We start from the raw sequence: 26,203 nt of genomic DNA, 5'->3' as shown, positions 1-26,203 counted from the left end.
CTTCAATTCGCTTAGAGCGCCTTTAACACTAAGTATACAAAGCGTACCTCAGCAGTGCGAGTGTTTTCTGTGGTAAGCTGCTAATTTGGTTGCGTGACTGTAAACAGTGGCTCAACGTAATTAATATTCATGAGGTAAGACATGGCTATTTAAAGTGATTGCTCCCTGCGCTTTGCCCTTGCATCGCACCAGAACCGCTTTTAGATTCGAAACTTAAGAATACTGTGCGGTTCCGGTTCCTTTTGAGAATCAGAACTGGTTCTGAATAAGAACCGGTTCTCGGTTCCCAACCCTATTTCTGATTATACGCAAATATTAAGTATAAACAGTTTCAGCAGAAACAACATAAACAAGCGGCTTTTGTGGTCATCACATAACTTCCGGTAAACTCCGCTAAGAATAAATAACAACAAAGTACTTTAAACGTAGTTTATGTATATAACAAGCAAAATAACCAACACATAGATTACCTAGAAAACCAAAACATGTTATTTTCACCGAGGTATTTGTTCAAGAGTTCAGTTTAGCAGCTAGTCAGACCATTAAACAAACAGAAACTGGAAGTAAAGTTCGGACTAGTTCGTATTGGTCACCGCATGTGCGTCCGATGAAACCGTCTATACAAAATCTGTTGCAGGCATGAATTTATTTGTGGTTTCTCTGCTGATGTCAAAGCAAGAGAGAAGTGTCAGAGAAAGACAATTAAAGATGATTGCACTAATGTGCAGGTTAAAGAAATATAATACTAAAGTATAGATAATTCAAAGCGATCAGATACTAGTCCATTGATAGTAACATTACCCTAAAGGTGGTCCTACTAGACTTTCGTCGCATTGACTTACAATCATATTCAAATTTGCGAGACCAGAAGCTCATCTTAAGTTATGTATGCTACCAAATACTGTACAGTTTGTGTTGAAATTTGTATGAAAATTTCCCTCTTTGCAGAATTTAAAGAACAGGTGTGTGCAGTGTTCCTGTTTGTTGCAATGTTAGAAAAATTCCCAGGCTTAACATTTGGTGTGACCTCTGATGCTTTTCTTATGACTTCAGCATTGACAAATTTAGTCTGAAAAGTCACATAATTCTCATTCTGATCTTATTCCAGAGACTCAAACAGGAGCAGCTAGGTATGTTTTAGTATCAGATGTCTTGAGGACATGGCACGATGCTCAGATTTACTGCAGACTGCATTACACCGACCTGGCCATCATTCGGACTCAAACTGACAATGACGTGCTAGATGTCGCTACTGCTTATGACGACTACGTATGGATTGGTATGTTTAGGGATTCATGGAAGTGGTCAGATGGGACAAATGTCAGCGCTTACCCTATTAACTGGGCGAGTATTCAACCAAATGTGGACGGGATGGACCCGATTTGTGTTGCTGCAGAACTTGATGGGTATTTCAATGATCAGTACTGCTCAGATCTCTTTCCTTTCATCTGCATGTACAGTAAGTCTTCTGTCTCAGCTACTTATTCAATTTATGAGTGTAGGCATAGCTTGACATTTGAGCTTGGGCGGGTCAGATTGGTCTATCATAGTATACCAACCATCTATACAAGTGCTATGATTTTTACCACAAAATAACTAATTCCCCGCCATTGACAAACATTATTTATTAATTTTACACTCCGTTTATGTTTTGATAATCGTTCTGAATCTGATCTCTAACAAAAAAAATCCTTCACAAAAATGCAATTATTTCAGCTTTTGCTCAAAATTTTGTATTTTTTAAAAAAAAAAAAACATATAGAGTTTATAAGCAGATAAAAAAAATATAGATAGGAAGAAACTTTTTTTACCGTTTTGTTTGTTTGTTTATTGTTTGTTTGAAAGCAGAGAGTCTATTATTTAATTTGATATATTTGTATGTTTATATATTTATAGAAGAAAATTTCCTGGAAGGCATTTTGTGAAACTTTTGTGAAAAACACATAAAATGCTGGCTGGCAACTTTAGAAAAAAAGGTTTGCAGGGAATGAGTTAAAGATCATTAAAATTAATTTAAATATTTTCATTAACTACATTAAAACAGCATAGCATGAATTAAATTTTTTTGTAACTGTAACATACAGTTAAAAGTAAAGAATAAGGACCATTATTTGTATTTTTTATGAAAAAATTAATAGTATAAACAGTGAAATTACTAGGAACAGTTTTTTTATTATAAACAGTGATCAAATATCTAAGTGTCTGAAATCATAATGAATTATACAGTAAATATAAACAACAATTATATTACAATTAAGAGGTGTGTCCACGAAAGTGCTATCTTTTGCAGATAATTTGTATAATTAAAGGTGCCCTTCCTCGGTTGTTTTTATTGTTTTATACTGTTGTCTGAGGTCTACTCATGACGTTTGCGTGGTTTTTACATCCAAAAACATCAAAAGTAATAAGTAATAGGCCATTTTACCTGGTTTTGAGGCTGGTTTGAAAACTGATCCGTTTTGAGGGGCCAGCCGCATTGACGACTTGGAAGTAAACTGCCACTGCTATGATTGGATAACAGTTTTTCGTAGTCAAACTAACTTTCAAAACTCACTTAATCTCATGTGTGTAATCAGTTTACTGTTAAGTGAGTGTCTTAAGACAGTGTCTTTCTTATACACACACACATTTAATCATAAACCCTTTCGACACACACACGTGTCTTTTATCGTAAACCCTTTCGACGCATGTGCAGCAGCACACACACACACACACACACACACACACACACACATACACAAGTGTGTCTTTTGTATAAACCATTTCGACGCGCACACACACATGTCTTTTATCGTAAACCCTTTCGATGCGTGTGCAGCAGGAATTTGCGTGAATTTCCGTCCCTCGGAAGAGAAAACACCGGCCGCCACAGTGACACATAGTATTAAAGTGTTTTACTCACATAAGCTGTGCCATTCTGTCCGGATCCAATATTGATGGAGTAGCATTGCTTTTAAATCACAGTCTCTCTTCAAATCCAGCGTTCTTCTGAACATCCAAACACAGAGCAAATGTTATGCTTCCTTCGTTTGAAAGGAATGATGTCTCTCGACAAAAACGGAAGTTCAGCCATCCTTGCTTTAACTTGTTTAAACTCACTGAAGTACCAACACATTCTCACTTCCCAAGGCGTCAAAATCTGAAGCATGTTCAAACGGCTTCAGCGTCAGTATGAAGACGCGAAGGGTGCCCCTATGCGTCACTATATCGGAATTTAGTAGTTCCGTCCAGAAGCGGCACGATCCTACCGATCGTCGCATAACGTGACGGCATCACCTTCCGGGATTCCCTTTCGTCTATATCTGACGCTGAGGGATTAGCATGAAAGCAACGGAGTTCCCATTTCGTCGATATAGTGACGCATAGGGGCACCCTTCGCGTCTTCATAAAAACAAATCATTTTTTATTTTACAAAGTATCTTACAAAGTAAATGTTTAAGAACCTAATTTAATATGTATATTTGTTTTAGAATACATTTTTTTTATATCCTCTAAATCCTCTTAACCAATGGGGTGGGGGAGTGGCTGCCCCTACTAAATTGCATAAACGTTTTGATAAGTAGAACAAAACAAATAGAGGCTATATTTAAATTTCATTTGTAATGTTTTTTGAATTATTGACTGTTTGGAACATGTTGTTGTTTTTTAAACAGCCAAGAATTAATATTGAATTTATGTTTTTTTTTTACAGATGCAACGACTGCTACAACTACCACAACTCCAATCACTACCACAGCTCTAGTGACTATCCCAACTTTAATGATGGTTTCAAATTCAGCGCCTGTTACCAGCTGGAAGCAGGAGATTTTAAGAGTGGAGATAAAGTCTGGTCAAAATCTAAACGACCCTACAAAAATGCAGTTCATCTTACAGTGGGTGAGTACTAAACTACTTTAAACACATAACAGAAGTATTAAGCCGCATTCAGACAGCCAGCGACCAGCAGAAGCAGAGCGACACGATCTTATTCATTTCAATGGAAGCCGGGCAACTTCCGGCGGCACAAGAGAAAGTGACCGTTGTCGACCGTATGGGCATGTCCAGCAACGCAAGAAAGTTAAGAAAAGTTTAACTTTATGCAAATGTCGAGCGAATTTCGGAAGCGACTTTAAATGAGAACGAAGCAGAGGAGTTCACGTCATCCTTCTCTCGTCAGTTACTGGCGTGGATGGTACTCATTTGTTTATGGCAAGCAGATTTTGAAATGCCTCATTGGAAGAGACGGGCGACACACAGCGATAACATCGCTGGCTGTCTGAATGCGGCTTTAGTTGTATTGTTAATAAAAAAAGAGTTTGTGCTTTTACCAGCAGCACTCAGTAATTAATAATAATAATAATAATATAACAATAATAATAACAATAATAAAAAATTATAAATAGGGAAAATAATCATAATAACAATAACTAATAATAATGATTGTTTTTTTTTTCTTCAGATAAAGCGGAAACTGACAGTAAAGGGACTGGACATCACAAATATGACATGGAAAACACAACCAGATGGAAATGTTTTCACAATCAAACCTGAAGAATATCAACCCACCCAACAATCTTGTTATCCTGAAATATAACAATACTAGGAAATCTAGTGATTTATCAGATTGTCATTAACTTTTGTCTTCAAAAAGTAAACAAATGTTTTTAATTAATTTAGAAATGTTGTTTTAATACATGTGCTGAGATCATTTAAATACCAAACTACTACAGTAAATAGACTCTAAATGTGTCTTCAGAAGTCAATATGTTGTGTATTTCCGTATAGACTTTTATCAGCCTATAGTGAAGAGGAGTACAATTGGGTTTGTATATTCAGTTGTACATAATGAGATCAGAGCTATAATAGCGTTTCAATACATTTAAATGTAGTCATTCTGTGGAGGTCTGGGTTGTTCAAATTCAGCATTTACTTTACTTGCTGACTAAAATATTTTAGTGAATAACTATCATTAATACTTTCTGTATATCATATAATGTTTATGATGGATTAATGCAACTATGAATTGTCACTATTGTCACTACCATTTTTGCTTTCACATTTACACATTCAAGGTACTTTACATCCCTGACATGTTTGGTTAAATGTACCAAAGACTATAGACATTAAAGACAATGCTGCAGTCCTATTAGTATGTAAAAAGAGAAAACGAAAATGATCATATCAGGACTAAGTTCAAAAAATTTATTTATTTCTTAAAGCCATTCCTGCATTTATGGCCATTATATTCATGACAACATTTATTTTAATCTTGTTCTCAAATATATTCTTTTATTGTGATATTAACGAGTGTCTTCCTCATTCCAGTATATAGGACTTTCTCTGCTGTCATTCAAACCCGAGCGGGAGTAATTATGAGTTTATATGGACGCAAAGTAATATTATGTCGGAGTGCACTGCTTGTTAAGCAAGTAAAAATGCTGCACAGTGTTTTGTACATGAGTATGTACAAGCCTTTTGGAAAGGTACACAATGAAACGATTTACTGAAGACATGGGTTGTGTGGAGGGGCGGAGCTGTGAACTGCAAAGGAAACCCAATACGTGACGTGCTGCTGACACCGCCCATGTGTGTGTGTTTCTACCAGGTCCTGTAGGCAAATGTAAAAGTCATTCCTTGAAGCGGTTTTCCTATATCTTATTTCAGTGGTTAAAAGAACGATTGTGGTTCATCATGTCTGGAAGAGGTAAAGGCGGTAAAGGACTCGGAAAAGGAGGCGCTAAGCGTCATCGTAAAGTTCTGCGTGATAACATTCAGGGTATCACCAAACCCGCCATCCGTCGTCTCGCTCGCCGTGGTGGTGTCAAGCGTATCTCTGGTCTTATCTACGAGGAGACTCGCGGTGTGTTGAAGGTGTTTCTGGAGAATGTTATCCGTGACGCCGTCACTTACACCGAACACGCCAAGAGAAAGACTGTTACCGCTATGGATGTCGTGTACGCGCTGAAGAGACAGGGACGCACACTGTACGGTTTCGGAGGTTAAACGAACAAAAGATAAACAAAACCCAACGGCTCTTCTAAGAGCCACCCATATTATCACACAAAGAGCAAAACCTTTATTGTCACGTTTTAGCGTAATTAATTTAGATAAGGAACTATATGCTTAAAAAGCATACGTATTGTTTATAAAATAATAACTAAACCATACTCGATGTCATAACCTCATTTATATACATGATGTGCTCGTGGATAATCGTTTGTTTAATTTACAACATAATTTATAGGGGTGGTTTATCGGACAGGGATTAGACTAGTCCTAGACTCAAATAAATGTAAGAGCTGTCCAAACTGAAAACAACATCTTAAAATACACCAGTTCACTTTGTTTTGCCTCATAATGCACACCAGTAATGTTTTTAGTAAGGCATGTTGGTTAAAACTAGTTATATTTCCTATGTAAACTAAGGCCTAGTCCTGTTTTAAGATAATCCCTGTCTGGGAAACCACCCCATAGACTACAACCAATTGCAGATAAATAGTGATATCGTTTTGAATGGATCACATTTTGTTATTTGTGTTCTCGAAGCACTGGGGCTGAAAATAGAAAATAAAAAAGCGTTGTGCTCAGACAAACTGATAAGAAACTGTTTATGTGTGTGTGATCATTTCCTCGTGTTAAAGGTTAATGTAAATCCACAGAAAAAGAGCGGGGAATTATAACAAAGGAAACTGAGTCTCATGGGGGAGGGGCGTTTTCAAACACGAGACTGCTGGATAACCTCTTTCATTGGCTGCTTTTCAGACCCGTCAACTATGAGGTGACCTATGGAACCAATCAGAGCACGCGCCCAGGGTCTCTGAACATTTGCATGTTGGTGTGAATAAATACCCCTGCGTTCTTATCCCAAACTATTCAGCTGTGAGATTAATCTAAAGAAGCATCATCATGCCTGAGCCAGCAAAGCCCGCGCCCAAGAAGGGCTCAAAGAAAGCCGTCACTAAGAGCGCCGCCAAGAGTGGAAAGAAGCGCAAGAGGTCCAGGAAGGAGAGCTACGCCATCTACGTGTACAAAGTCCTGAAGCAGGTTCATCCCGACACCGGCATTTCTTCAAAGGCGATGGGCATCATGAACTCTTTCGTCAACGACATCTTTGAGCGCATCGCCGGTGAGTCATCTCGTCTCGCTCACTACAACAAGCGCTCCACCATCACCTCGAGAGAGATCCAGACCGCCGTGCGTCTCCTGTTGCCCGGTGAACTCGCCAAACACGCCGTGTCTGAGGGAACAAAGGCCGTCACCAAATACACGAGCTCCAAGTAAAGCCCAAAGTACCCAATCTGAACCCAAAGGCTCTTTTAAGAGCCACCCACAGTTTCCAGAAAAGAGGTTTCGATATAGCAGTTAGATTTCCTTCACACGTATTTTAAATGCATAGTGAAGTTCTTCACTGTTTCTATAAACAACTAATTCATTGTCTTTAAAATGGTGATATTACACATGTCGTGTGTACAGTGAGGATTTATCCTTGTATACGTTCAGTAAGTTCTGTGCTTTGCATATGACATGGCAACATGAATATGGTACTTAAACGAAAGTTCACCCAAAAATGAAAGTTCTGTTATTTACTCACTATCATTTTGTTACAAACCTGTATTTTTTTGTTCTGATTAACACAAAGATATTTTGAGATGTTTATATTGTAACCAAACCGTTTGTGGACCCCATTTACTTCAATCGTATATTTTTTTTCTATTTTCTACTATGAAGGTGAATGGGGTCCACAAACAGTTTGGTTACAAACATTTCTCAAAATATCTTATTTCCAAAAACCTGCAGCTATCAGACAAGCAGATGTGCGTATGTTTGCTCAGACCCTGTTGTGCTGTAAGTACTTTTCCACATAAAACAGAAAACGTTTAAATATGAACGCTGCAGTGGATTTTAGCGTATGCACACTTTATAAATGAGGCCCAGAAGCGGACAGACTAAAATAATATAACATTACTGTTATCAGGCAGTAGAGGGACGCATGCGCAATGTTTTGTATTTTCCATAATTTCCTGAAAAGTTCTTAACACTGCATTCAGGAAGCAAACGAGTTCGATTATTAAGTAATGTGTAATATTGAACCACATTCAAACAGCTACAAGTACGTTACCAAAAACCAAACTGATATAAACTCACAATGATTAAAGGAATATTCCATTTTCTTAAAAGAAAAATCCAGATAATTTACTCACCACCATGTCATCCAAAATGTTGATGTCTTTCTTTGTTCAGTCGAGAAGAAATTATGTCTTTTGAGGAAAACATTGAAGGATTTTTCTCATTTTAATGGACTTTAATAGAGCACAACATTTAATACTTAACTCAACACGTAACAGTTTTTTTCAACGGAGTTTCAAAGGACTATAAACGATCCCAAACGAGGCATAAGGGCCTTATCTAACCAAACGATTGTCATTTTTGACAAGAAAAATAACCAATATGCTCTTTTAAACCACAACTTTTCGTCTAGGTCCAGTCCAGCGTGACCTAACATAAATGCGTAGTGACGTAGGGAGGTCACGTATTACATATATAAAACGCACATTTGCGGACCATTTTAAACAATAAACTGACACAAAGACATTAATTAGTATCAGTTGACATACAACAATGTAGGAACGGTCCTCTTTCTCAACACATGTAAACACTGAGGCGGAGTTTCGCGTTCGTCCTCTGTGACCTCTTGACGTGATGACGTATTGCGTGGGGTCATGCTGCCGCATCACGACCGGATCTAGACGACAAGTTGTGCTTTAAAAGTGGATATTTTTTATTTTTATTTTCAAAAATGACAATCGTTTGGTTAGATAAGACCCTTATGCCTCGTTTGGGATCGTTTATAGTCATTTGAAACTCTGTTGAAAAAAAAACGGTTAAGTGTTGAGTTAAGTATTAAATGTTGGGCTCTATTTAAAGTCCATTAAAATGAGAAAAATCCTGCAATGTTTTCCTCAAAAAACATAATTTCTTCTGGACTGAACAAAGAAAGACATCAACATTTTGGATGACATGGTGGTGAGTAAATTATCTGGATTTTTCTTTTAAGAAAATTGAATATTCCTTTAAGTGGTGTTTATTTAAGTATTTATCAATCATTGAGTAATTTCCAGGGCTGAATTACAAAATTCCTAAACTGATAATTGTAATATAAGTAGAATAATTTGTCATTATAATTGCAACATGTCTAATATTTTAATAAAACAGAAAAGAGAAATGGGTGTAGGCTATATGAGTGATTTGCATACGTTTACGTCTGTTTGGAGACATTGATCTAATTGTGCAAATGAACTGTTAAAACAAAACCTATAGGAAATCCGACACGTTTTTTTTGTCAAGGGTTATCTGCAAAAACACGGAAGTAACCCCAATGCAAACCTAAATATGGTCTGTATCACTTGCATGGAGATCTCCCTGAACCACATGGTGTAGGTTTACAGACAGTTTCAAATGCAAATGCCACACTTCAATCAACTCCAGACATTTAACATCATTTATTTATGAGGAAATGGTTTAAGAAATAGACAATTCTTGTCCGTAAAATAGCTTTTAAATCAACTGTCCCATTATTTTGTGAGTTACATATTAAACTGTAGGGCTGTATAAACCTTTTATCCAATTTGGATGTGACCTCTAAGTAAAGCTGTGAGTATGCAGCCAATATTCATGATATGATCGTCACTGGAATAAATGATGGTAAACAGATAAAATAACACAAAATGTGCCTCTGTTTCAATAGCTGACTGCATATACTGTATGATGTCAGTCACTTTTAACTAGGAATAAATATAGTATTGGGGAGCAGACTTTAGATATGTAAATATATCCAACCTGATATGCAATTTAAATTAAGGACGTATGCAATTGAGTTTGACAGCCAGTGAACACAATGCTCCTTCGATATGTAAAAGAGCAAGAACATTTAGCTAAAAGCAAATGATCTGCTGAGTTCTTAAATGATGTTCAATGTCTATTATATTTACTATCTGAACTCAAATACTTTTAAGAGTTTCTGTTGTGAATGGTGAAACAAAAGTAAACTAGTTTAGCTCAGACTATTTCTAAATCAGAATGATTTTGTTGAAATGTTTTTGTTTAAATATAAGATTTGTTGGTGGGCACTGCTTGTCACTTTAATGTTGGAAAGACTTCAACATAATGACGCTGGATGTAAAATCAGGTTGACTTGGATATGGGGACCAAAACAAAACTCTGACTTGACGTCAGCTTTCTTGCCAGTGTTGGGTTTTGATGAAAAATGAGACTTTAAAGGGGACACTTCAAAATACTTTTTTATGTGATTTTTATATGACACAAAAATGTGCTGTTTTGTGTGTGTCCTTTAAAATCCAAATGAGCTGATGAAAGCAAACATTAGTTGGATAGTGCAGATTAAGGGACTGTGTTATTATCTCACATGTTTGCAGAGAATGGTTTACCAAAACTAAGTTACTGTGTTGATCTATTTTCTATGTTGATAGAAGCACTGGGGCCTTAATTATAGCAGTTAAACATGGAAAAAGTCAGATTGTCATGATATGTGCCATTTTTTGACCTCAAATTTAAGGACCCACAGGAACCCGGTTAGTGCTTCTTGATGTTCTCATTTTTATAATAATGGGTGTGATGATGTGCACTCAGTAACAAACTACTCAATTGTAAGGTTGGGGTGTAATGTGTTCATGGACAGACACTATCAGCTCCCATTCTAATTGTGTTCATCTTGGCTTGCAGTCTGTGCTTACCAAAGATCAAGTCTGGTGAACTCTGACCTATGAATTTGTATCACCTGAAGAAGCGATCACCAGGAAATCAGTGCATTATGGCGTGAGATTTCCCTACTGAAAAGCAAAGATGGACGAAGTGATCCACACCCATATTCACAGCAACGTGTTACGGAACAGAATCAGCTGACAATGAACCAAACTAACCATAATTGGTAGCTTGGTAGTTTTTTTTAACTGAACAATCTTCTGGTCTCAGAATCTAAAACTCATCTTCAGTCTTTTGTGCTTAGTGTTTTGTCGGGGTTGCTAGTTCTCTTCTGTCCTGTGCTCTGGATGGGAGCATATGGGTAAGTGCTCAAGTTTCTCACATCTTAACCCTGCCCACTTGATCCAACCCAAGCTTGATCAAAATCTGACAATTAATGCAGATCTCTGATTTGACATCAGCATGGCAGCGTTGTTAAAGACATCAAAAATCGATTTGCAATTCAGTTTCTGCAGAGTCTTGGAATGACGCATAAAAATGTGTAACAATGCCAAGGAGCAGTATTTTTAAGCAAAATCCAAAATGGACGACTTCTTGTAAACTTTAGCTGGGTTTTCACATACAGGGTTACATATATTTACCATAGTTTCCAACATGCGTGTACATGTATCCCAAGTCTTAATTTTGTATTGAACCTCACTGCAACACCCAGGTGCCAGTCTTTGCCCGGGCCAAATAGCCAATGACTCTAAAGTGTGTGCCAAGTGAGTGTCTGAGCATATTAACTCTTTCCTGCCATTAATGAGTTAACTCCTCAATTAAGAGAAAATGCTTCCCTGCTAATGATGAGCTTTTACGGCAATCCATATTTCCGCTATTATCCAACTTATAAAACCTTGAGGCATCCACCAAGGCTAAACAGCAAAACATACACAGAGATTTTAATCACTGCTCTGAATCTGATCTCTATCAAAAGTCCTTCACAAAAATGCAATTATCTCAGCTTTTTGCTCAAAATTTGGTCAAAAACTCAAAACGACAACAAATTAACAAGTTTTTTTTTAAAGCACAGGGTCTATTCCTTCATTTAATATATTGCATGTTTATACATTTAAAGAAGAACATTTTCTGGAAGGCATTCAACTTTGGGGAAAATCATAAAATAATGCGGGCGCTGGCTGGCAACTTTTTTTAAACACTGGCGGGGAAAGAGTTAAAGGCCCCAAAATGTCCAAAATGATTTAAAAAATAATAATTAGGAAAACAATAAGGTTTCGCATCTACAGTGCAGGCTCTTTTGGTTTTGGACCCTAAAACCCTAAAAAAACAATGTGGCCCTTCATACTATCAAAAAGAAACTAAAATTTTCCATCATCTTTCTGAGCATCTGAACTGAAAGCAGTTTTGTTGCTGCCTTCCTATTAAGACTATTGTAAAAACACTTATCTATCATCTTTGCATAAACAAAACACTCTCACATAAACACATTTACAAACAAATTCCAGCAACTGCCTAGCAACACAACAACAACTATCAAATTTAAATACAGTAAGGTCATATACAGTTGTGTAAGTTTACCAACACTGGCAAAATTTATGATTTCTTGGCAATTTTTCAGAGAATATGAATGATAACACAAAAGCTTTTCTTTCACTCATGGTTAGTGTTTGGCTGAAGCCATTTCCTCTTTTAAAATCATAATGACAACAGAAACTACCCAAATGACCCTTATGAAATGTTTACATAACATCAATGACAGTTTGAAGTCTTTTGTGGTACTGTAGTTGTGGGTGAGGCTGTAAATTCTTGGGGTGTCTTGCATGAACTGCACGTTTGAGATCTTCACAGAGAATGGCTCAGTGATATTGAGGTCAGGAGACTCCAGAACATTCACTTTATTCTGCTGTAGCCAATGACAGGTCCAGTAATGTCCAAGCACATCCCATGCCTGCTTCCGGGCTGATGAGTGTAAATTTCCTCCAGTATTTTTTGATAACATTCTGCATTCATCTTGCCATAAATTTTAACCATATGGTTTGTGCATTTAGCTCACACATCCCCAAAACATCAGCAATCTACCTCTTTGTTTCACAATGGGAATGGCGTACCTTTGATCATAGGCCTTGTTGACTCCTTTTGCAGCGTTTATGGTTGTTGCCAAAAAGTTCAATTTTGGCCTCATCACTCCAAATGACTTTGTGCCAGAAGGCTTTGTGCTGTTTGGTGTATTGTAAGTGGGATACTTTCTGGCATTTGCTTAGTAATGGCTTTCTTCTGGTGACTCAACCATGTAGCCCATCTTTCTTCAATTGCCTCCTTATTGTGCTTTCTGAAACATCCACATCACATATTTTTTAGAGAGTATCGTATTTCACCTAAAGATACTTGTGGGTTTTTCTTTGCATCACAAACTATTTTCCTGACAGTTGTGGCTGAAATTCTACCTGACCGTGATTTGGTTTCAACAGAACCCCACATTTTCCACTTACTATTTACATTTTGAACACTGCTGATTGTGGTATTCTCAATTCCTCTGATATCTTTTTATTCCTTTCCTGTTTTATATAGTTCAACTACCTTTACCTTGACAATTGTTTTTCATTCCCCGTGACTCAGAGTCCAGAAACGTCAGTGCAGCAATGGATGACAAATGCAAGGGTCTGCCTGGAGTCCAGAAACTCATTGACCTTTTATACGCACACACTAATCACAAGCAAACAGATCACATGATACCTTATATAGCCATTCATACTTGTTTGGGTCAACTTGTGTGCATGTTATTATGTAAAAATTACCAGTGTATGTAAATGTTTGATGGGGGTCGTTTGGGTAGTTTCTGTCATTATGATTTAAAAATAGTAAACACAGTTGATTCCCTTAGTAACAGATGTCATGAGGCTACGTGAGGATAGTGTACTTTTATTCTCTGGAATGCTATTTGAATATAAAGCCTCATATTGTAAACCAAATCTAAATGAAAATCAGTCAAACTTTGCATGGAGACTATTGCATCATTATTAATGTAGGATATATACGTAGAGATTGAAAAAGTGTAGACAGATTGATCGTCAGTGCGGCCCATTGACGCAGGTAAACTGAAATGCATTTTTGTAATCGCAAAACTCCTTTAATTTAATGAAATGCGTGTTTGTCATAATTCAGTTTGATTTATGTTTCAGATTTGTAACATACATTAAATCCATCAAAAGTGGAAATGCTGATTCATTTGCTGCTTTTCTCAGGTCAGTGTGAATATTTGAAGAGTTTTGTTGCAAAACGAGATAAATCCATTTTTTAACATTTTTGACAAAACATGTTTATTACTATGTTATCATGTTATTTTTTGTTTTATGGTACTACTTGGCTGTATTTTTAAGTTATGAAGGTTTTAAATCAAAACAAACCAACTGCAGTTGAATTGAAATTAATTGGAATGCACAACCAAAAAACATGATTTCTGAACAATTAAAAAAATTGTGGTTATCTCATTTAGCTACGAAACTCTTCATTTACAGTGTTTGTTTTCTATGTGCACATGTATTTATGCGTATATGTTAAGGCTGCAACGGTACACCAAGGTTGGCATGTACCCTGCTTTTCCGTCAGGGTTCAGTATGATTTCGATACAATAAAGAAAAAAATAATAATCTGTCTTTTAATTTCCATATCTAAAATCTGTAAAGATTACTTAACACATTTTAGTTGTAAATTGCACACTTTGACGTATCAAGCTTTTAGTTTTGTTTTCCATTGCAGCCCTACTTTACAAACCCAATATTTTTGATCTAAAGACTAATACTTTTAAACTGTAATGTACTAGTGTAATTAGTTTTGTAAATTATTACATAGCAGTGAGTTATTAATTAATGGCGCTTGCATTTACTATCAAACTAATATTAATAATAAACAAATTAATAATAGAAAATAGTAGCAAAGTAAATAAATAAATAAATAAATGTCTATGATTGTCATAATGAATGTGTTACCATATGCCATTATTGTTTCATGTATAGAGTGTAAAATAGTTTGTCATGATATTTCGTAATCAGAATGATGAAAACTTCATTTGAATTCTAAACGTAATATACAGTAACACAGCAGTCAACAGTAAAATGGCAGTCAACTTTAGTTATTCGTCAGCAGACATTGGCTTAACTTAGCAACCTCTTCTATAGATTACATTATTACTACACTCGCTAGTACGGTTTAATCTTAGCTGCTGTATTGTGCTGCTTATGTTGTCCATAGATTTGCATTTATTTATGTAAGGCTGTTTTGAAACAATTAACCAATTGTAAAAAGTGCTATATAAATCAAATTGAAGTTACAACCATGTATATAAAGACCTGCTATAAAATCACAATATTGTTTTTACTTGCTATAACCTGCACAAAAAAAAAACAGGAACAGACAGAATATTTTAAAAAGATGCAAATTCGAAATGAGCAAACTATGTGGGGTGAATTTGGGTAATATGGGACATATGTTTTGCAATTTTGACTAGCAAAAACATTAGATCAACACATTAGACTTTTCTGGAATACCTAAGATTTTTTTTTTAGTTCAGAGCTTTATCTATCCATTAAATTTAACCAATCGTGCTGCTTCACACATACAACAATCAGATCACAAATATGAAAAATACACCAAATACATCGAAGAGGAAAACAAATATAAAAAAGAAACATTGCTTCTGGCACAAAAGTACATTTATGTAAAGATGTTTTCTAACCGCACCAGAAGAAAGAATATAGTTATTATACCCATAGAAGACATTTGTTTTTGTGCCAAATAAATCTGCCTTAATTTGATAATCTTGGACAGATCATTTTGTATTCTGGGACATATTGTATGTATAAGGCCTATGGAAGCCTAAATTCACCACTTTATTCTTGCCAAAAACAATATCACCAATTTATTTAAAAATATTTATGAAAAAATAACAAGTACAGAAATCTCAATAAGAAAATGTATATTCTTATATCAGGAAAAATGACTTCTATCTCTACACAGGATCTACAGTGTTAATTTATTTAAGGGTGTATTCACACCTACCTTGTTTGGTTCGATTAAATCGAACTCAAGTTCGTTTCCCCCCTTGGTGCGGACCTTTTGGGCAGGTGTGAATACAGCAATCGAACTCTGGTGCGGACCAAACAACCGCACCGAGACCCAGCTGAAGAGGTGGTCTCGGTCCGGTTCCAAACGAACTCTGGTACGGTTCGTTTAAGGTGTGAACATGTACCGACCTCGATTCGCACCAAATGTATTATATTATTGTTATTCTGCTAGTGGGAGACGCGCTATCAAGCAGTTTATGTCGTGCATATACTGTACGGCAATGATTTTGAATACCTTTATTGTAATAATAAACGTTTTATTTCTTTGCTTAACTTAGGTGAGTTTGTGCATGTTTTATATTGTTGTAGTTTTATATTCATTAAGAAATGCAAGCTAATAATTTGTTTCGAAAAATCTAAGGATCTTAAGATTTATTTATGTTATAAGGCGGGTACAATGGTTTCCGTCTATTCCTATTGTTTAATATAAGCGAGTAATTTAACTAATATAATGTTGTTCTGTTTTAATAAAAATAATAATAAACACATACTAAGCATTATGGAAAATTATGAGACGCGCTATCAAGGTACAGTGTTTTCCGTCTATTCCTATATTTAATATAAGCGAGTAATTTAACTAATTTAATGTTGTTCTGTTTTAATAAAAATAATAATAAACACATACTAAACATTATGGAAAATTATGAGATGCGCTATCAAGCAGTTTATTTCGTGCATATACTGTAAGGCAATGATATTGAATACCTTTATTCATTGTAATAGCAGAATATTATGCATACAAACAGCGCATCTAAATCCGCGTAATTTAACTTTTTTCCGCAATCGCGGAACAAAACGCAAAATCAAAAGAAATGTCTTGCCAACCTGCATTATTTATTTCATGGCAAAATAATATCAGTAATTTAAAATGTCTTATTATATTTTTTTATAAAATTATCTAATATTCTTAGATACAGAGTTAGACAACTTGGTAAACATTTCTGGCTTTATTTTACTTCAATCTTTCTCCAGCACCCTGCACCCCATCACCAGCAACACCGCGCCCCACAAATAACAGTCAATCAAAATCTCCTGTGCACATTACTACATTTTTTTTACGTTTTTAATTGTTATCTAGTATAATTCATTATTTTCATGAGGATACATACGTGAAAGGTCTTTGTGAGCTGCGTGTCGCATCTGCTGTCTCACATAAATTACAAAAACTGGGTGAAGCAATGTCATAATGCATTTCAATTTACTGTTTTAGTCCTTATATTAAGTTGTTGAAAATTTGGGACACAAAAGAAAGGCATCTGTCCACTACCATCTCATCTCAGCGTTAGCAAACTTGTGCATGCTGTCAGCGCGTGAAGACCGATCTTTTTCCTTTAAGGCTTTGAACTTGAATGGTCCGGTCACATACACGCATAATAATAAAACAAAAAATAAACACACATTATAGGGAAAATGTAGCTTTGGACTTGTGGCTATTGTGCATTACTGTAGGTAAGTAATTTTCAAACTTTTTAACTTCTTCCACCCTGAAGCTATTTTGGGGATTTTCGCCTGGATTTGGCCTACCCAATTTCAAAAGCTTCCCATACCCACATGCAGAGGTTTACATACAAATGTTTGGTATCATTTTACAGGAAACCCTTTGAAATTACATAAAACACTGTTGAAAGTGCTAAACATGGTTGTATGTGATGTCAGTTCTCTAATAAACACAAAAATAAATAGGCGCTTTTTGATGTTTTTTTTCTAAAGTTTTTATTTAAAAGTGTATAACTCTGGCCCTGAGTGCCTCAGCTCCCTGCAGACAGTTTTGTTTGATTCCAGCAATTGCCTGCTTACAGAGGAAAAAAGATTTTTTTCTCTATCATAATCTATGCAAAAGTTATTTTACTCCAACTGATGGGAGGAATAATACCCTTTTTGTATACAATTTCTGCCTAAAAATATTTGAAGTGCTCCCATAACCACATACAGTGGAATAAATGCAATTGCTTTATATCATTTTAAAGAAAACCCTTTGAAGTTACATAAAAAGCTGCTGTTTGTGACAAATAATGTTATTTATGTTGTTTTTCATATGATGAAACACCAAATTTTCTTTTTATATGTTGTAAATACTGCCTCTGATAGTGTATAACTCTGGTTCTATGTGCTCTAGCAGACTGCAGACAGTTCTGGTGGTTACCAGCAGCAGACAGTAAACACCCAAAAAAAGAATGATCTCTTTAGCATGTCGCATTCAAAAGTTATTTTCATTTTACTGAAGTGTCCGAAAATACATTTTTCATATAAATATTAATTTTTTGTTTTGGACATATAATAAATAGCAAGGGATTATTCATGCACACAACCTAAGAAAATGCTGTGAATGGACTCATTTTTTAGAGTAGGACCTAAGAGAAAAGATGGTGTATCATTTGTGGCTATATGTGCTATCTGAGGCAGTCCACACTCAATTTTCCCATATGTTTACAAAAGACGATTTTTTACCTTATTATTCATTCAACTATTGTTGGATATGTGTTGATAATAGAACAAAAATAACACTGTAGCCTTATTCCTGAGAATGAGAGCTTTCATTTGATATAAGACTTGCCCATGTTTGTCATACTTGAAAAATATGAAATATGTGAATATTAAATCATATAAAAAATTGTGGGGGGGTGATAGTGTAAATTAAGTGTAAATAACTTTCTTACAGTAAAAGATTTCTCAAAGTGATGCATATCTGGAGAAAGTAGAGAGTCTAAGCTTTCAAACAGTATCTCATATGTGTTACTGGGGTCCATGATGGACCATTAAAGATTAAAAGAATATTTTATTTGAGTCAAAATACGAAATTTTGTCCCCGGGACTGGGTCCTCAGGGTTTAAGAGGTTAAGAAACAACCATAAAAAACAAGATTACGCAACGCACCTCTCTCAGTGTTGGCGATAAGGATTGATTCATATATTCTCATTATTATCAAGCATTTATAAAATATTTATGCGCCCTACGTGGTTAATTATTTAATAACATTTTCCTTAAATCATCTTGGCAAACCACTGTATGACAGTTGTCTAGGTTAAATAAAAAACAAACAGTGTATCTGTATCTTGAGGTTGTATTTATTTTTCATATGTTCATTTTGTTTCTCTGTTCTTAATATATCACTGACTGTTTACTTATTATTTAATTACTTGAGAACTTCTCATTTAATATTTTACACGCATTGGTATCGTAATTGGAGAGAAAAAATATCTATTTTTGCGCAAATTTCTAAAAATTACTGCCACGCAATTACTGCATCGCAAAAATCACAAAAATAAATCGCGAAATCCTGGAGGGACTGAAATAATTGTGTTTGAACAATCTGAATAATCCGAATAGCTATATTTGTATGAATAATGAAAGCCGCGTATACAGCGCATCTCTCTATCTGTACAGCGCAAAAGCCTGATAACTTTATACCTGATACATCATCTGCACAGCGCAACTGTCAGAACATGCTGTCTATGCTGTCTTTGCAAAATATATATAATAATATAATATCGTTTAGATGAAATTAAATTGTGTGCTTCTCAATATAGTGTCGGTATTTTGCTTTACCTGCTGATAACACCAAATCAGTAACAGAACAAGTATTGCATTATGAATTATCTCTATTATTTTGCTCTTCCTGCTTTCCCCCACGTGATAATTTCTGTCCAATGAATGAATGACCTTAATACACATGTGGTTTTGTTTACATATTTTGGTTCACTTGAAAAAAGGGCAGTGTGAATGCGAACCGCACCAAAAAATAAAAAAATAAAAAACATTTGGTCCGGACCAAAGCAAGTGAACTAGCGGACTTTCCTGGTGTGAATACACCCTAAAACATCTTAAACATTGTATTAACATCTAAAAAATTTATCTAAAATGTAAAATGCTCTCATTATGGCACATATTAGCCACCATCATTAGACTAATGCTGCGTTCACATCAGCCGCGGTAGAGGACCTTTTGTTTCACTTCAGAATGCAATTAATAGATGGATGTTTGTGCTTATAAATTTGCACCGTCAAAGAAGAACATTTTCATGTCTAGTTTCTTAATTTCAACATTTTTCTTTCAACAGGACTTTGTCTGTTTACCCATGGCACACGTAATTATATGCTGGTCCCGGTGGAGAAGACCTGGGCTGACGCACAAGCTTACTGCAAACTGAATTGCATCGACCTGGCCACGGTTCAAACCACTGAAGATGTGACAAATATAGCAGCATTAATTTTTCAATCTGCATCATTTTTAGTGTGGACTGGACTGTACTTGGACGTTAATAGCTGGAGGTGGTCCTATAACAATGAGGGTATAACATATTCAAACTTTTTTTCCGGCGAGCCAAACAACAATGGAGGTCAGGAATGCGTAGCGTCTTATTATGGCGACTGGAATGATTTGTCATGCTCTTTTAAGTTTGAGTTTTTTTGCTATGATGGTAAGAAATATCATCAACACGTGTTGAATATGTTAATAGATACCTCTTTTTTTTTATTGAAACTTTTCAACGAGAAGGATTAACAGAAAATAGCATTTGTCATATCTTCACTGTCTTTATGTCATAATACATATTTATACTAGGGGTCTGTTGAATGCTGCATTCTGATTGGCTGAGAAATGTTCTATGGGTGTTGATAATTTTTCTGTAAACTGCACACCTAACTTGTCAAATGTCTTAAAAATAGGCACCAGAGCAATGTTTGTGGTAACCGTGGTATAAGCGGAATTATTGACTCCGGTCCTTTGAATTATTTGAAAATAATGCACACCTGCTTCGCGTCGTGCCGTGTTACCACCTTGGTGTGCATTATTTTCTTATAATTCAATGCCTGTCGTCAATTATTCCTTACAGAAAGAGGGTGTCCTTTCTTTTGCACATGATTGTAATTCAACATAAAATGTCAACTTTGGTACACTGGTAACTGGATGAATACACACTAGAAAGAGTGTATAAAGTCAAACTTAAGTAGTGTTCTAATTAATATTCATGAGGTAAGACATGGCTATATAAAGTGTCCGCTCCCAGAGCTTTGCCCTAGCATCGCATCAGAACCGCTTTAAGATCCAAAACTTGTCAAAGCAAGAGACAGGTGTCAGAGAAAGACAATTGATAATGATTGCGCTTATGTGCAGGTTAAAGAAATATAATACTAAAGTAATTCAAAGCGAACATTAATCAGGTACTAATCCATTGATAGTAACATTACCCTAAAGGCTGGTCCTACTAGACTTTTGTCGCATTGACTTACAATCATATGAAAATTTCCCAGACCAGAAATTTAAGCTCATCTTAAGAACAGGTGTTTGAAGTGTTCCTGTTTGTTGCAGTGTTAGAAAAAAAAATAACATTTGGTGTGACCTCTGATTTGTTTCTTATGACTTCAGCATTGAAAAATTTAGTCTAAAAAAGTCACATAATTAATTTTTCATTCTGATCTTATTCCAGCGACTCAAACGGGAGCAGCTAGGTATGTTTTAGTATCAGATGTCTTGAGGACATGGCAGGATGCTCAGATATACTGCAGACTGCATTACACCGACATGGCCATCATTCGGACTCAAGCTGACAATGACGTGATAAGTGTCCCTACTGTTAATGGTGACTACGCATGGATTGGTATGTTCAGGGATACGTGGAAGTGGTCAGATGGGACAAAAGTCGACGCTTACCCCATTAACTGGGCGAGTACTGATCCAGACCTAGACGGGATTGACCTGATTGGTGTTGCTGCAGATCCTGATGGGTATTTAAATGATCAGTATGGCTCAGATTTCTTGCCTTTCATCTGCATGTGCGGTAAGTATTCTGTTTGATTCTCAGCTATTCACTTTGAGAGAGCGCTGATTAAATATAAAAAATATTTTTGATTTAAGATTGAATTTTACAAGATGTTTATAAAACAATTCAATTCAGTACAAGTGCACATAACACTACTTAATTGGCATAATAACGTGGATAGGCTATGACATACAGTAAAATTAAATGTGTTTGTGTTATCAATTCTTATTATCGTTCTTGTCATATTTACTTTCTTCAATCTGATTTCAGTTCACTTTCTCGCCATCTGTGTCGCCAATTCCCATTAATTATTCTGCCGTTAAGTTTTTCTTTATAGATCACAACCTTTGCGTGGGAAGTGGCGTACGCCCTTTTTAGCCCCATTTTGTGCATGCAGCCTTTATAAATGAGGCCCCAGATCTGGTCTATCATAGTATCTATACCACCATCTATGCAAGTGCTATGATTTTTATCACAAAATAACTCATTCCTCGCCATTGACGAACATTATTTATTAATTTTACACTCCGTTTATGTTTTGATAATCATTCTGAATCTGATTTCTAACCGAATTCCTTCACAAAAAATGCTATTATTTCAGCTTTTTGCTCAAGTTTTGTATTGTTGAAAAAAAATATTTAAGAGTTTATAAACATAGAAAAAATATAGATTGGATGAAACGTTTTTTTTTTCATTTTGTTTGTTTGTTTGAAAGCGAGGATCTGTTTCATTTGATATATTTGTATGTTTATATATTTTTAGAAGAAAAATTTCCTGGAAGGCATTTTGTGAAATGCTGGCGGGCAACTTAAAAAAAAGCTTGCGGGGAATGAGTTAAAAATTATTCAAATGAATTAAAACTTTTTTATCGACAAAAATATCATAGCCTGAATTAGATTTTTTGTAACCGTAACACACACTTAAAAGTAAAGAATGAGTACCATTAGTTGATTTTTTATGAAAATTATTAATACTATAATCAGTGAAATTACTAGTAACAGTATTTTATTTATTATAAACAGTGATCAAATACTGAAGCGTCCAAAATCATAATGAATTACAGTTTGACAGTAATTATAAACAACAATTATATTAAAATTAAGAGGTTTAATGCCTTACCCACCATTTCACCGCAATAAAAAATCAATCATCCACAAATAATTTGTTTAAATAATGCATATTTTTATTGTGGTAGCACACGGTGCAAAATATCATAATTTTTAATTTATATTTATAAACTTTCATGTTTCATGTTGTTGTTTACAGTTTTTCTCAGTCGCTTTAGTACATTTCTCAGATCAGAATTGAAATTCTCAAAACTGCTTGTTCAATTCTCACATCATTGTGTCACTTGTGCACATCAAAAAAGCAGTTTCTCATTTCTTTGAACAAGTTGCAAATGCTTTGGTACATCCATGCAAATGATTATGTACAATTCTCTGCTTTTTCTTACATTATCACTTGCTTATGTCATGTTGATCAAAATGTATTATAATGGGTCTCTGTTAAATAGTCTCACCCCCCACAATATTTAGGCATTAGTTCATAGTATAAGTCTTTACATGCAAAATGGTTGAACATGTTGTCAAAATATAGGATATGGTCAAACATATTTCTATACATTTCCATTAGACATTTTTTCTAAATCTGTCTTGAATTGGTAAATTGCTCCCAGGTGAATCTTGACTTTCTCTAACAGACAGAAACGTCCCCAGCAAGCAAAAACCAAGACGTTGAAATGACTGCTAACTATTGACCCAATATAGTCCGGCTATGAGTAACCCACTTCTACCCTAAATAACCTTGAATTTGGTTACATGCCATTTTTGCCAAAATAACTTGAAGATGTATGATATTCCAACATGTAAGCAAAGTGTGTTCAAGGTGTTTGCTTTCATTTCTTTTACATGTTCTAAAAGTATATGCATCATCTATTCTTGGGCTATGGTTAGACATCTTTAAGACATCTATCATGTTCACATTTCTACTTTTGTTTTTTTCTGTTTATGCTATGCAGTGCTTGCAGTGCTGTCTTTATCTTTCTTTATGGCAATGACATGGTCTTTCAACCAATTACAGTACAAACAGTAAAAGCGTAAATGTAAATTTTGTCAAGTCTCTTGCAATCAAACTTACACATAACTTATACTAAGTGTAACTTACAATTTACAATACTTGTCGTCAAAACTGTAGCCATAGTTTACATCAGAACATCACTTCAGAGTAAACTGTTATATTGACAACATGACTAAACAATTTGACTGTCTTATCCGTACACAATGACACAATGACTTGTTATTCTGATGGCACTGACATGTTCATTGACACAGATATTTAATTTTGAGAGATGAACTAAGTATTTTGAGTAAAAAAGTGGCTTTTGCAGGTTATCCATAATGATTTGCTATTTGTACAAATTGTTGTGAGAAATGCACTTACTGTTTTGCAAATTGTGAGTATGATTCGAGAAATGTACCAAAGCGACTGAGAAAAACTGTAATATAGGACATAGGTAGGATGTTTTGGTTGGTCGGTGTTGTAGTATTTGTCCCGCCTCTCCTCCATCGTGATTGGACTAAAAGTGTCTACCGACTGCCATGTTTTGATAAAAACAAATATTATGAGCATATTAACAATCGTTAACAAATGTATAATATACTAATTTAATATGTATATTTGTTTTGGGAAACCAGTAGGGGGTGGCTGGCACTACTAAATTGCATAAGTGTTTTGATGAGTAAGACAGAACAAATGGAGGCTATATATGTATATTTCTTTGAAATGCCCTTTGAATCATTGACTGCTCACTTGTTTGTAACTTTTTGTTGTTGTTGTTTCCAACAGCCAAGAATTAATACATTGAATTGATGTTTTTTACAGATCCAACCACTACAACTACCACAACTCCAATCACTACCGTGACGGTTTCAAATTCAGCGCCGGTTAACATCTCGAAACTGCAGATTTTGAGAGTGGAGATAACGTCTGGTCAATATCTAAACTCTACAAACATGCAGTTAATCTTTCAGTGGGTAAGTATCAAATTACACTCAAAAAATCTCTAGGTTATTTTTGACCCATAATGGGTAAAAATGGGTCAAACATATGCTGGGTTAAAAATGACCCAATGCTGGGTTGTTGTTATGGAACCATGGGGTATAATAATGCAGCAGTGTGTTCTGTCCAATATTTACCCATTATGGGTCAAAATTAACCCAGACATTTTTAGAGTGTAGAACACATGATTACTTAGTAATTAATAACAACAACAACATAAATAATGATAATAATAATAATAATTATAATAATGATTGTTTCTGCTCTTCAGATCAAGCATAAACTGACAGTACAGGGAGTGAACATCACAAATATGACATGGAGAGTACAACCTGATGGAAATGTTTTCACGCCAAAAGACGTCAGGGCTGAAGAAACTAACCCTCAACAGATTGACTGCTCAGCTCAACGTTTTAATAAGTAATAATAGCACATCTGTGAAGTGATTTATTAGACACAAATGCAATTATTTTATGCTTATGGGAGTTTAAAGTAAACTTAGTTTTAAGTACTGCTTATCTATATTCTTTTAATTTTTCTATTATTATTCTATATGATTCTAATATATAGCAGATCTGTGAAGTATATCAGGCACAAATGCAGTTTTTCTGTGCATGACTCGGTAAAAAGTAAATGTAGCATCTAGTACTGCTAAACTATTATGTTTAAAGCTTTAACCCATTAACTGGCACTATCCCGTGAGCGGGACAACTAAGTTAAGTTTAATATTTTTCATGTAAATGTTAATCTATTGCGACAGACTACATATATTGTTCTCATATTTCAAAACCTTTTAGCAGTAAAAATAATGCAGTGACTTTAATTTATTAATTTGTGACAAGAGTATGCACCAAACCAACACAAACCTCATTTTGTTTGATAATTTTATGTATAAAATAATATTATATTGCATTATTTTTGTTTATTAACATACATTTAAACTGCTATTTTTTCTTATTTAATATTTTTATTTCCAGCAACTTACGTAAAAAAAATTATCTGAAAATTATCAGAGTTATATTAAATTGAAGGGGTACATCATCTTTTCACCCCCAACTGAAAAAGGGCTGTGCTAGGTAAAGAGTTTCATAATCCTAGTCTATAAATTAGTCATGATTGATTATTTTTAATTGTACACTTTATTTTGGTTTATTTTGAAGAGGGTCAGGGTGTTTTGTAAACGGTAAAGAGAAACTCAATGACAATTAACTGTATGAGTTGTACAAATACATAAATAAAATTTAAATGCAATATAATTATGATTGGATTCATTTCACAATCTCAATTTTTATAAATGATGAGAAGCAAATGATAAACAGAAAAGAAGTAGGTGTGGGAAAATTTAAGTACGTAAATCAGTAAGTACGCTAGCAGGAGCCATTCACTTCCAGTCTTTGTGCTATAGCGGGGGCTGCGTCAAACAGAGTTACAGCACACACGGAGATAAGAAAGGTATGTATTATCTAACTCTGGGGGATACGGTGAATAAGCTAAATTCCCAAATCTTCCGTTAAATTAATTATAATCTGTTACCTGGTGTAGAGATGACATCCTGCTGTGGTTCCAAGTA

The 26,203-nt window shown here is 35.1% G+C and overlaps 3 protein-coding genes and 1 pseudogene across 3 annotated transcripts; 3 read left to right on the top strand and 1 right to left on the bottom strand.

Moving 5' to 3' along the window:
* LOC129431932 (uncharacterized) overlaps positions 1-26,203 on the bottom strand; it is a 496,207-nt pseudogene that overhangs the window by 30,393 nt on the left and 439,611 nt on the right.
* LOC129431958 (histone H4) lies at positions 5,670-6,030 on the top strand. Its single transcript, XM_055190081.2, has one exon. The coding sequence runs from the start codon at positions 5,671-5,673 to the stop codon at positions 5,980-5,982; it is 312 nt and encodes a 103-aa protein (XP_055046056.1). The 5' UTR covers position 5,670; the 3' UTR covers positions 5,983-6,030.
* On the top strand, positions 6,834-7,306 carry LOC129431946 (histone H2B-like). The gene has a single exon (XM_055190068.2). It carries the CDS (start codon positions 6,886-6,888, stop codon positions 7,258-7,260), a length of 375 nt encoding a protein of 124 aa, XP_055046043.1. The 5' UTR covers positions 6,834-6,885; the 3' UTR covers positions 7,261-7,306.
* On the top strand, positions 13,055-25,127 carry LOC129431890 (macrophage mannose receptor 1-like). The gene is made up of 5 exons (XM_055190016.2): positions 13,055-13,940; positions 19,876-20,235; positions 21,244-21,594; positions 24,457-24,608; positions 24,905-25,127. Exons 1-5 carry the CDS (start codon positions 13,913-13,915, stop codon positions 25,055-25,057), a joined length of 1,044 nt encoding a protein of 347 aa, XP_055045991.2. The 5' UTR covers positions 13,055-13,912; the 3' UTR covers positions 25,058-25,127.

Source organism: Misgurnus anguillicaudatus, chromosome 1 (assembly GCF_027580225.2).
Source record: "Misgurnus anguillicaudatus chromosome 1, ASM2758022v2, whole genome shotgun sequence".
Classification (NCBI taxonomy): Eukaryota; Metazoa; Chordata; class Actinopteri; order Cypriniformes; family Cobitidae; genus Misgurnus; species Misgurnus anguillicaudatus.
Note: the sequence above shows the minus strand (reverse complement) of the source record. Positions and strands in the feature narration are given on the sequence as shown.

What these genes read in the sequence shown, in the direction of transcription:
- LOC129431958 (XM_055190081.2), top strand. Translation starts at nt 5,671, where the DNA reads ATGTCTGGAAGAGGTAAAGGCGGTAAAGGACTCGGAAAAGGAGGCGCT.
- LOC129431946 (XM_055190068.2), top strand. Translation starts at nt 6,886, where the DNA reads ATGCCTGAGCCAGCAAAGCCCGCGCCCAAGAAGGGCTCAAAGAAAGCC.
- LOC129431890 (XM_055190016.2), top strand. Translation starts at nt 13,913, where the DNA reads ATGCTGATTCATTTGCTGCTTTTCTCAG. An exon ending in TGAGTTTTTTTGCTATGATG is followed by an intron (nt 20,236 to 21,243) that starts GTAAGAAATATC and finishes ATCTTATTCCAG; the next exon opens with CGACTCAAACGGGAGCAGCT. An exon ending in GCCTTTCATCTGCATGTGCG is followed by an intron (nt 21,595 to 24,456) that starts GTAAGTATTCTG and finishes TGTTTTTTACAG; the next exon opens with ATCCAACCACTACAACTACC.